Source organism: Oryctolagus cuniculus, chromosome 17 (assembly GCF_964237555.1).
Source record: "Oryctolagus cuniculus chromosome 17, mOryCun1.1, whole genome shotgun sequence".
NCBI lineage: Eukaryota > Metazoa > Chordata > Mammalia > Lagomorpha > Leporidae > Oryctolagus > Oryctolagus cuniculus.
The window spans coordinates 31,397,850-31,410,352 of NC_091448.1; the positions used below are offsets into that span (position 1 = coordinate 31,397,850).

Genomic DNA, 12,503 nt, shown 5'->3' on the forward strand with positions numbered 1-12,503 from the left:
AATGATTGATTAATAACATTTAATTAGGGCACTACCTATTGCTTAATTACATGTTGACATATTAAGTAGAGAAAAAAACTGAAGTCCACATGAGATATTATTATAAAATTTTGTAGTTATATATTCTTTATAGTGTATAAAATTGAATTATTTCCTTAAAGTTAAACCTATTGTTTAATAGATCACCTGTCCAGTTTAATGAGAAAGCTGAGATTCATAACTGGTTCCACCAAGTTCAAAGTCATAAAACTTTCCAAGAGACCTTGGTTATCTATCTACCTATTGACCTATCATCTACCATCTATACCATTATCTGTCTATCATAACTATCATGATTTACTAATGATCCATCATCTATCTGTCTACCTATCACCTGTCTCCGCATTAGAGGAAGTGAGGTGGTGAGAGTAGAAAGAGGCATTTGTGAGGATTTGTGATTTGACTTGACCACCTGGACTATCCACATGATTTCCTAGTGCCTCTCTAGGCAAGACTGCTCAAAGTAGACAGTTCAGGATTGAGGGGAGAGCAGAGCCTCCAGGCATATGTAGTTTCTACCTGGGCCAGAGATTTGCTGCACAGAGTAGGGTTAAAGTAGTTCCTGTGCACTCAGGGGTATCTGCCAGATAATACCACTGGTTTCTGATACTCCAGAGTAGACCAAATGATCTTTTTAAATATATCTATGCATGGGTCATGTCTATACATTCATGTATTGCCTGCTTATCTTTGTATGATAGAACTGCTTGTAAAGGTAGCTCTTCCCCAGTAAAGACGAGTTAGGAGACAATCCATAATTCAAGTCTGGTTTTATTCTCCTTGTGTGAGTTTCAATTTTTGCTGTGTAGGTCCGTCTGAGTCTTACAGCTTTGCAAGGGTATATAACTTTTCACAGAACTGGAGGGCCCCCACACAGAGCACGTCCTTCCTCTGCTAGGAGTGGTCATTGCAATTGTCTTTCCATAGTGTTGCTTTTGGGTCTCAGGAAGCAGCATGAGGCCCCCTGGTGGTTGGAAATAATGCGAGTTTGCTTTTGAGGCCTTTGAAGGGTGCACACGTGGCTGGAGAAACACAAATGGAGTTAATAGATACTAGGCCCGGTGCTTTCAGAAGAGGCAGAGTGAAGTGGGATGATGTATTTTGGGGAGAATTGAGAATGAAACTGTTTTTTCTAAGAAATTAGAATGGATTGTGGATCTGGACAAAGCACCCACTATCTGATTGTTCATTCTTTATTTTGCACCTCAGTTAGGCAAAAGACATTATCATACTGTGATTTAAAGAAAAAAGCTACCCCAGGCACGGCTAAGAGAACCTGGTCTGCCTACTCCTGAACAGTTTTTGGGTTTAGAGAGTAAGGTTTGAGTCTAGACTAAAGCACCTGAGCCTCACCTGAGGAATCTCTCCATAAAGCCTTGGGAAGCCTTTGAATGTCTTTGAGCAGAAAAGAAACATAGTAAAGGACACCCTTCCTCCCACTGAAATGACCACATTATTGGTTGCTCTATGCCAACAAGTGACCTCCCAAGTCATTGAGGCTTGTCACTTGCAAAGCTACCTGACAGTGCCAGAGGGCTCCTGCCATATTTAATTAAATTCCTGCACACAGAACCCTTCACTGAAGATGGTATGCTAGGCTTGCTTTGTTTGTTTTGCCCAAGTTTTTACAAAAGGTTTCCTATGTCCTTTGCTGCCCTGGTAAAATGTGGCTTGGTCTACATGGACATGGACTATTTCTGGCTGGAGTTCTAGCTGTGGAATGGTTCGATATCCATAGCAGAATCCCAGCAGTAGTCTTTTTTTAAATTAAAAAAAAATTTTTTTTTATTTTTGACAGGCAGAGTGGACAGTGAGAGAAAGAGAGAGAAAGGTCTTCCTTTGCCGTTGGTTCACCCTCCAATGGCCGCCGCGGCCGGCGCACCGCGCTGATCCGAAGCCAGGAACCAGGTGCTTTTCCTGGTCTCCCATGGGGTCCAGGGCCCAAGCACCTGGGCCATCCTCCACTGCACTCCCGGGCCATAGCAGAGGGCTGGCCTGGAAGAGGGGCAACCGGGACAGAATCCGGCGCCCCAACCAGGACTAGAACCCGGTGTGCCAGCGCTGCAAGGCAGAGGATTAGCCTATTGAGCCACAGCGCCAGCCACCAGCAGTAGTCTTTATTGCCTGTATGAGAACCAGCTGAATAAGCAGCTAGAAAATCTACATATGTCTGATGTGTGGTTGGTGCTCAGAAACGTGTATTAGGCAGATAATTAACGACTGATTCAATAAAAATGGAATTCATGTTTTTATAGCACATGATAAAATTCCTGACATCAGTCACCAATTTTCTAACAATAGCATAGAAATACTTCCTAGCAAAGCAAACATAATTAATAATAACTCTGGAAGTAGTAAAGAGAAAAAGTGATATGATGAAGATAGAAATATTACAGTAAAGTTAAGAACAAGCAGTGTTTGGGAGAAATACAACTGGCATCTTGCAAATGAGACAAGGGAAGATGGGCAGCTAGGAATGGTAATAAAAATAACTACAACACAAACAGCCATTTAAAAGTGTCAGCAGCAATGAGTATTTATTATTTTGAATGAAATGTACATTAAACTTTTATATAAAAATCATCAAAAGTGCTATACTGGATTATTTTAATATTAATTTAACCCCCCATCATCTTTACCATACCTTTTCCTTGCCTTTTTAATTTCTGACACATCATTACAATTACCTAAAACGGCCCAATGTTAAAATGTAAAAAATATTCGTTTATTTCTTCACGATAAAGTACCACCAGTGTTGAGTTACTGAGAGTGAAAAATGAAAACAGATGCCAGAGAATCAACTTATTGAAAACAAATGATCACAGAATCTCAAAGAAGTACGCAGAGTGCAAGGCCGGGTAGAACCTTGCAGAACGTTCTTATGCTACAGCTTGTTCAGAGTGTGGGTTATTTCTTTTGGAGGCAGGTATATGGTGTACCAGACCTATCTTTTTACTTTCTCATTCTTTCTTGTCAACTTTCCAAGGTGAACCAAATGTTGTCGAATGCCACACACCTCCCAGGACCCCCAAAAACGTTTAATATAAAGAAAGAGCTGACTGTGCAGTCCTAGAAATAGCCCTTAGGGTTAAGGTTGTCACTAAAGAAGACACTTGTCATTCCTTGCAATGGAGAACCCCCTTCACTCCCACCCCATCCCCTCTCTTTTCTAGTCTGATCCAATGTCAAGCCCGTTCTCCCCCTGCTGGTTCAAGGTGAATCGGTGGACAAAGTAGAGCAGGATTTTCAGGCCACAGGTCCCATTCGGTCTCATTCAGTCTTAAGCAAACAGACTTCTCTGATGTGCCACGAGAGCTGTCTGACTCTCTCGTCTCTTGGCTTTCTTGTTCCGTTGTCTCACCTTCCAGCACAAGGCACTGGAGGCTAATAAAAAAAGTCCGGAGGACAGAAGGACGAGGCCAAAAATGGAGATGATGGAGCCATGGGAGTTGAAGCTGTAAGCCACGGCAGTGACCACTATCCCCGCGATGAAGACCACCACGGCAAAGGGGATGATGCAGCGGTAGCAGGAGAGCTCGGCCCCACCCGTTGCAGCCATCAGCTGAATCTCACTGACCAGGGGCACTGTGGTGACCACAACTTCGCTCTTGGGGCTTTTCTCCATTGTCACTGGCAGGGGAGACTTTGGGGCCCCCAGGTTCTCTTTTATGGGCTCTTCCGTCATTTTGACAGCAGTGCTTCCTAGCCGGATTCACAGCCTAGTTCTGGAGGTTCTCACTGGCGTGGGAGCTGTGGAGAGGCAGACAGCAGGTGTCAGCTGGATGTGGCCAAATGGGCCCTGCAAGAAGTCAAGACCCGCAGGAGCACCTCCTTCCCTGGAGGCACCGCTGCATGTGAAAATCAGCCTCCATTTCTTCCAAATTGGGTTGCATTCGGTTTGCATGGGGCAGAAAGCAAGCCAAAGCAGGAAAACATAAAGAAAAGGAAGACAGAAAAAGCAGGAAGCACTTTACAGCGTTTAATATATCCAGGTGGTCTTCTAAAGTTTTATAACATTTTCCACCTTGTCTATTGCTTCTCTTTCCTCTACACACACAGTAGAGGCTGAGTTCTCATCCAAAGATGGCCTCATTTGAGAGGAGAATATGCTATAAACAGTTCCACAATTCACAGCAATTTAGACTCTGCCTATTTTGCCGGGCATAACATGCATTCTTTCCAAATCGTCACCATTCACTGCCCACAACATCCATGTCAAGAAAAGCAACCAGTGCACAAATGATGCTCTTCTCCATCATCTGACACCACCCCCCCAGTCATTACTGGGCACCCCTTAAACAGTGCAACATATACCCTGACACCTTTTTATTCCCTCATCAGTGATGCACAGGTCAGTAAAAATCGATGACAATGAGGTGTGAATTTGTAATCTGAAATGCAGCAATACTCTCTGATCCATTTGACAAGAGAAAAACAAATTTCAACCACTTTGAAGGATGTAATTTTGTGGTGCTTTCCCACATGAAAGATGTAATCAATTATTAGAGTAATTAGCTGTCAGGTCAGAAATGCTCTCTTGAACTCAACAAAGAGGTGGTTTTTTTTTTTTTTTGTTTGTTTGTTTGTTTGACAGGCAGAGTTAGAGAGTGAGAGAGAGAGAGATAGAAAGGTCTTCCTTTTTCTGTTGGTTCACCCTCCAAGTGGCCACTACGGCTGGCGCATTGCAGCCAGCGTGCTGTGCCGATCCGAAGCCAGGAGCCAGGTGCTTCCTCCTGGTCTCCCATGTGGGTGCAGGGCCCAAGGACCTGGGCCATCGTCCACTGCACTCCTGGGCCACAACAGAGAGTTGGACTGGAAGAGGAGCAACCAGAACAGAACCAGCGCCCCAATCAGGACTAGAATCTGGGGTGCTGGTGCCGCAGGTGGAGGATTAGCCTATTGAGCCATGGCGCCGGCCCAAAGAGTTTTGATATTATGTATGGTGACATGCTCACATAAAGACATGTGCTCAATATTTCAGTAAAATTTCACAGTCATTGTCTCCCCATATCCTTGTGAGTGAAGTGTGTTGCAATGCTAACTATGGTGAACCTGAACTATTTTAGGACAAAACTTGAGACTCTCAGTCAAATGCACGAAGTGGAAATGCTGTCTCTAAGGCATCAGCGAAAACTCTAGGCATCAGCGAAAACTCTAGCCTGCTGCCGAGACACATTGTCCCCAGCCTCCATCTAGCTGCTGAACAGTCAAGGAGTTACAGTTTCCAAAAGAGTTGAAGGGAAGGTACTTGGGACCATTTTGATGAGAAGGCTATATTGACTATATTAAGCATCTACTGAAAGTGAATTGAACACCAAATCAAAAGTCATTGGTTCTTCCCCAACTCAGGAGGTCAACACTGCACTGCCTGAGCAGTGAAACATTAGGGCTGGCCACTTGCGTGTCATTTGTGATCACCAAATTAATCACGACTGTCCAATAATACCCTAAATACCAGCTGGGCTGCTGAAAGGATATTTGAGATTATGTCTAGAAGAAAATACTCCACCCCGACACTGAGGTTCAGCTGGCCTGGCAATGAAGATCTGTCCCCAAAGCACTTACCTGTACCCCAGAGAGAGGCAACCCATTACCAGGGAGACCACTGGTCTTCGAAGGGCAGAAACAGCACCGCTGGAGCTGGGTTCAGCTTCTGACAGCCTGCTGGACCAGCACAACTGTCAATAAAATGACAGCTCAGGAGTGTCCTCTGGGGGAAAGAATAATACACCACTGCACTGTATGGTTTGGCTTTGAATCCTGAAGCTCTTCCTTCTCTCGGGCTGCCTGGGTTCCTGAAGAACGCTTGCCTTTGCCTCCCTCTCTTTTTATTCCCTCCCCCTTGTCTGCCCCTCCCTGTCCTGCTGGTTTTTTTTTTTGTTGTTGTTGTTTTTTTTCCTTTCCTCTCTCTTCCTTCTTTTCCTGGCTAGCAGATTCTGAGTTTTGGTTTGCCCCGACTCTGCTCAGTGACATGATAAGTCAGAATCATTTTCTACAGGGTCCCCAGAGACAGGAGCCAGCACTGACTTTTCCTTCTCTTGCAGCGTTTACTAAGGCAGACTGCTTGGAATTACTCATTTTTTCCCCAGCCAACCTCCAGATCTCCCTCCCGCCCATCAGGCGTTTTCAGAAGAAAACCTCATAGTCAGCGTGGTCGACCCAGCTGAAGGGACAGAGCCCAGGGAACAGACACTTCAGGGCAGCAGGAACAAATGTGACACCATCGGGCAGCTGAATTCACCTCTAAAGCAGCAGGAACCCGTGTCCCTAGGTTTTCCTCCTGTGTCGTATTTGCCTGTGTGTGCTGTCATCCAGAGCTTAGGACCCTGCTATTTCCTGCTCATTCATTTAGAATCCAAGTTGGGAAATACTAATTTGTGTCATTAAGGAGGAAAACCAGTCATGCTGATTTAAACACAATAGCTTACTACTTTTGCTGGAAGGTGACTAACTTATGCTGTCTCATCATCATCATCACCACCACCACTGTCAACATTGACGGAGCAGCTGCCATGGCCATCATGTTATTCAGGAGGTCACACATTAACAGTGGTGGTCGCTGACTTACAAATGAGGAGACAGATTTTCAGAGAATTTAAGTAAACTGAGAAAAGTCACCCAGGGAAAGAGAAACTCCAGTCTTTCCGCGGTATAGAAATCATTTGGTGAGCTTGTTAAAGGTAGAGTCCATTCAGTAGGTCTGTAACAAGCTCCCCACCTAGGCACAGGCTGCTTTTTTCCTTGGCTGCCTTTCAAGTGTAAGATATTTTAAATATTCAAACATACAGGACCCGACCAGCATACTCTCAAGCTGTAAAATTAAAAGTTTACTCCTCACCCCCTATACATGGCCTTATTTATAGGTTAATTCTTACACACTACTGGAAATGTAAAAGTACTTGAAATACATAAAGTTCCAGATTATCTTTTTTTTAGGGAAAAATACTGGGAAATTTTTATAAGCTTGTCCCTGTATTTCTGCAGTTAGAAATTATCCACCCTTCATTTTTCAATCTGGACAAGCGTTCGTAACTCCTTTTCAGCAATACGGTGAATCTTCAAGTTCACCGTTAGATGAGATGTTTTTTCTTTCCTAACTTTTCTCTAACTCCTGGCACAGCCATCGCGTGTTCTCAAACATCACACCTCTGCTATAGAACCACGCACCCTTCTCTGCCTCCGGTACTTTTACAAGAGGCAGCTGGAGCCCTTTTTCCCTGGAATGGAAGCCAGATAGAGGGTTTCTTCATTTCAAAAAAACAAAGTTGCAAAGTTCCTGCAGCCTGGCAGAACTGGAGAAGGGCAGGGGGCATCCTGCTGAGGACGCTCACCACCTGGAAGGCCTCTGTGACCACTCACACTTTTAAATCCTCACACTTTTAAAATGCGGCAAGTAACCAGACACAGATCAGGGACATTTAGAACCAGGGCATTTCAGAACTTTCCAAAGTCGCCCCTGGAAGATGGGGATATTGGGTGCCACAGGAAGCTCTTGGGAGCTCCTTAAAGAAGCAGTAGTCTTCCCCAGTGGCCTTGGGGGACAAGTCCTCTCTACTCCACAGGGCAAGCCACTCCCCCACCTCTACCCCAAAGAAGCCCAAAGAAGCTCTGAGCATCACCTCATCCTGTCCAAGATCATGCTGCTTTGTTACTAAAGCCAGAAGTCTGAACAGCACTTCTAGAGTGTGGCCTGAGGCATCTCTGTGAACCCTGAGCCCCCTGGCCACACTGATCATGGGGTCTGGGCAGGTCAGCCTGGACTTCTAACACCAAAGCTCGCCTCAGCCTGCTCAGGCTCCAGGTGTCCGGCTCACCCCGGCTCTCGTTCACACCCTGTGTGCATCGGATGCACACATAGATCTCTGCATTCTATGTAGACAGTAAATTCAAAGGACCGGAAAGCTTTGCGATAAAGCAGAAATAGCATCGGAAGAATCTTGGGAACCTGTCCTAACCACTGACACTTGCAGCTTTAACTGACTGCACACTGAAATGCGGAGAATCCCCCCAGCGAGCCGTGCCTGGTGCCTTTTGAAGGTTTATTCCTCTTTCCACTTTGTGCCCATAGGAACCAAACGCCCCTGGGCATCGCTTCATGCACATCTGCTCCCGAATGCAGAATTTCTTCGGGATACAACCAGCCTTCTTTCTGCACGCCCTCTCTTTTCAGAAGGGAGAGGAAAGCTCCCGGGCTCTCTTGAAAGCAAGCACATGGCTTAGGATACTCCGTTAAGTTCTCAGGACTTTTCTGAAAGCCTCGAATGCATGAATTAAATATGCAGCTGCCCATCACAAAGCCCGGTGGGCAGTCAAGAGTCCTCCCCCAGAACTTTGAAAGAGCAAGGCAAAGATCCTTACCTTCCCCAGCCAGCAGCGGACTGAGACAGCTGCCAGCCCAAACAGCAACTCAGCGAGGGGGATGCAAATCACCGCGCTAGGGACCGTGAGCAAAGTACTCAACAAAGCTTAACCACAATTAAGGGACCGGAGACAATTTACTGAGAGGAAATCCTTCCAAAGCTGCCGAATTTTGCCCTTTTCCTCCGTGAGAAAGTGACCTACATTTTTTTTAAAGAATACCAGGTTCGAAAAGATGCCCTCCTTTGTTTTTTTCTCTCTTTATACCCATATTTACGTATTCATTTTCAAACTTTTCCCTAGGCAAAGCCTGCATTCTGACGCTAACCTTTTATAATACCATGAACTTGCTGAAAATAAGGTTTGAGATCTTAGTTCTCCAGTTCTCAAGGGGTGTGGGGGGTTGAGAGTTGAATACAAATTAGTCTCTTTCACCATGAAGTGCAAGTAATAGGCGTACAAAGAAGATGGGATTTGTGGTGGAGACCCTTTCCCTGGCTTTAGGGGGAAGGGTGGTTTATCAGTGGTGATCAGAGGATGCCAAGGTGCCAGGGCGATGATGATGCACTAGAAAAATCACATCTCTGAGGAACTGAGGCTGCCTTTCACCAAAGTTGTCACAAAGCAGGACCAGGAGTGCTCACTGTTCCAGGGAGAATTCCCACCCCCAAATGTGAAAAATCGCACTTTGCCTTGGAGACAAGCTGAGTGACAAAGCTTCTGAGGTGACCTGAGCAGGGAGTAGGGGGAGTGTCAGCGGCGAGGGGGGTGAGGACCATGACAAAGAGACCCTTTGGCCCATTTCCCTTCAGGAGAAGCCGGGGAGAGGGTGGGCTGTAGGTCGGGAAGACGGACTTGGTGATTTTGCTGTTGAATACCCGCTGCTGGCGATCCGGGGAGCTCCCCTCTGGGAGCACAGTGGCTTGGCGAAGAGCGCCCGCATGTGCGTTTGATTACTTGCTCGCTCATGTTTACTTTCAGTTTGGTTTTGCGTGGTGTGCCTGCCTTGGCGCACTGCCAGCAGCCTTGAAGATGCCAGTTCCTCCCGGGACTCTGTCCAATCCCTGCACACCTTTGATCTGGGTCATCACCCAGTCCAATTGGATTCCATGCGATTTGGGAAGCTGGCCAGTTTTCCTCCTTTCTAATGCTTCTTTTAAGGGTGTGTCTGCATGGAAATTCTGAAATCAGGGAGTTTCTGGAAGGTGATCTTGCATGTGTGCTCATTTTGGGTAATAGGTCATGGCATTCTTTCTCTCTCTCTTTCTCCCTCACTTTCCCTCTCTCTCTTCCTCCCCTCCCCCCACAAAGAACTTTCCTTTGAGGTATTAACAAAGATATGCTAGTACCAAGAGAAGCAATGGGTGTGCCTTAGGTGTAGATATGTATTTTACTATTTGCTAGTCCATTTCCTGGTTTGAGAGCCTCGTAAGATCCAGGGAGCTACAGAAAGGAAAGCATACCCATTTCAGATGCTCATCCCAATCCCCACTGTCTTACCCATTTTGTTCTGAGTAGTTATGGAAGATCATATAGACAGTTAAAAAACACACAATGTCCCTCAAATCCAATGGCCTAATGGATTTATAGGGTGGGCTGAGTAAGTCATCTCTCTCATTATTCCGGCCTCAGTTGAGAAGTTATTTTCTTGTTTCAAAATTAGCATTTGTAAGTACGTTGAGACTCCAGTGATCCACATACAGCCCATGTATTTTTCCCAATCTTCTACATGTATGTGTGTTGCTCTGTAGAAGCCCGAGACAGGGAATCCCAAAGGTAAAGAGTTACAGCAAATCGGGCTGTCATTTCCTAGCACAGGTGCTCACCCCTAGGATCAGCCTCCCTTGGTGAGCTGTGAGCCTTGGCACCTTGGCACGGAGAAAACTCATCATACTGGTCTTTTTCCAGGGATAGGAAGAGAGGGGGCCACAATGACCACAGCCTTTGCAGCTCCTTCTATACCTGATGGTATGGAGATGCAATACTCCCCTAGCGACAGATGTCTCTTGTCCCATCCTTAAAATGATGGACACAAATATTGCGTGACCTCAAGCCACTGCTAATCCAAAAAGAATTACTGAGCTTCAGCCTGGTTCTGGTCCTGTAGCATGTAAAATTTATTAAAAGCTAATCATCTGTGACATGGCTGTGAGCATCAGTTAGCTTTCTCTGTTCCATATTCATAGAGCAAACCCAATTAGCACTGACCTAAATTAACTAGCTGAGGACAAGCCCATGTGCACTTGCCCTCCCTCCAATAATGAAAAATACAGTTTAAATGCTAGATCTTAAACTCTACACTTGGATGAGAGGAGCCATGGGCATATTTGCAATGTTGAGGCGTGGTTGCCTGGACTTGTTCTTTCTGAGTTGCCCCACAAAATATGCCCAGTTTGAAGAGGCAGGGAGCTAATTAATACCTATCAAGCATCCATTATGCACCAAGCTAACACAAACTGTGTCTCAGGTATTTGCATTTTTATTTCATTGATGAAGAAACTGAAACTCTGCAGGGTATAATAACTGCCTAGGATCTACTAGTAGAGAAAATACCAGAGCCAGGGTTCAAATCCAGGTGCCTCTCCTTCTGCATTGTGCAATGAGGACTCCAAATCTTAGTGTTTTTATTGAATTACATGCATGCTCCTAAGTTTAGCTTAAGTCTCATTTTCCTGAATTCAGGGTGACATACCTTCACTAGCTTTAGTTTTGGAAAAGTGCTCTGAAAAGAGATTTAATGATTAAGACATATTTGGCTTCATATATATCTTTTTTTAAAGTTATTTGACAGAGTTATAGACAGTGAGATAGAGAGACAGAGATAAAGGTCGGCTGCATATATATCTAGGTATTGAACTTGAGCTCTGCTGATAAGCAGATTTGGGTAGGTTTGAGGCTGGGAGAAACACCCTGGTACTGAGAGATTCTGTGGAGGAGGCCACCACAGCAAGGGCACAGGTCACCTAGGCCATCCCTCTGCCTTTGGGAGGATTGCGGTTCCAATAACATGTACTGTTCTCTTTTTGGGACATTGAAGTGGTCAGTTCTCAGGGAGCATCCAGTCTGGATCAAGAAATTCCCAATGACACCAGTGTTGGTAATCTTTTACTGGAAGGAGTAAGAAACTGCTGGGGGAGGCCCAGGAAATAGTGGATCACTTTTGGTCTAAGTGTGTGGGGTGGGTGGGGGGCGGGGCAACTGTAAGAAGACTGTCAACTGAGAAATCAGAGCCTGGATGAAAAATCAAAGTTGTATTCAGCTAGTCAAACGGAAGATGTGAATCTGAAAAGTGCCAGTTGCCAGAGCCAGATGTTCTGGGTTTAAATCCTTGGATGTGGCAGATATTTCCCCTAGGAGAATGTATGAAGGTGATTCGAGGTGGAAGGAACAGCCTGTATACCCACAGAGCTTCGAGAGGTGCAAATCCTGTAGAGAGAGCAGGGAGTAGCCTGTTCAGCTGAATTTCAGACAGCACGGAGCAGGCAGAGAGCAATCAAAATAAGACTGGGAATAGTTTTTGGTAAGATTATTGCCGCAATGTCGAGTTTGGAATTTATTTTGAGAGCACTGTGGTTTTGAACAGGACAGTATATAAAACAGCTCTGGGCATTATAAACAGTAGCCTGGATGGAAGCACTGGAATCTGGGGAATGGGAGTGTGGGGCTGGGACTCCAGTGAGGAAGCCTTTGTGACTATCCCGGTAGGTGGCACTGGGGCCCGACATTGGGGCATACAGACAGATGGGAGTGACTACAATGAGCAGAATTGGCAAAACTTGACAATGCCTTTCATGTGGGGGATGGTATTAAGAGAGAGGAGTATAAGGTCTGAGATCCCAAGTAACTAATAGCTTGATGATTCTGTCAGCAGAAACAGAGAGGCCAGGACAAGGAATAGTATGGGGTGGGAGACATGCACTTAATTTTATCAGTATCACTGGTCACCAGTGGAAAAGCAAGTGCTAGAGAAAGTTGGCATTACTGACTGGTACTAATTAGTGATTTGAATAAATTGTTTGAGTGAGCTAATAATGCTGTCATACATTCACAGAAGAATTTTCCCATTAAAATTATGAGGGGACTTCTCATTTACTTTATTAGACATA

The 12,503-nt window shown here is 45.3% G+C and overlaps 2 protein-coding genes across 5 annotated transcripts in view; one reads left to right on the forward strand and one right to left on the reverse strand.

Annotated features, from left to right (window-relative positions):
• PCTP (phosphatidylcholine transfer protein) overlaps positions 1–12,503 on the forward strand; it is a 184,604-nt gene that overhangs the window by 119,985 nt on the left and 52,116 nt on the right. The window lies entirely within an intron of this gene.
• On the reverse strand, positions 2,550–8,500 carry TMEM100 (transmembrane protein 100). 4 transcript variants are annotated; one of them, XM_008271266.4, is made up of 3 exons: positions 8,398–8,500; positions 5,605–5,749; positions 2,550–3,789 (listed from the first exon to the last, which is right to left on the reverse strand). In XM_008271266.4, exon 3 carries the CDS (start codon positions 3,722–3,724, stop codon positions 3,320–3,322), a length of 405 nt encoding a protein of 134 aa, XP_008269488.1. In that variant the 5' UTR covers positions 3,725–3,789; positions 5,605–5,749; positions 8,398–8,500; the 3' UTR covers positions 2,550–3,319. The 4 variants fall into 4 exon arrangements, with proteins under 4 accessions (XP_008269488.1, XP_069916130.1, XP_069916131.1 ...); XM_070060029.1 differs by lacking the exon at positions 8,398–8,500 and adding an exon at positions 6,281–6,524; XM_070060030.1 differs by lacking the exon at positions 8,398–8,500 and adding an exon at positions 6,178–6,257.

Bases quoted from the DNA above. Each gene is read 5' to 3' on its own strand.
- TMEM100 (XM_008271266.4), bottom strand. From the start codon at position 3,724: ATGACGGAAGAGCCCATAAAAGAGAACCTGGGGGCCCCAAAGTCTCCC.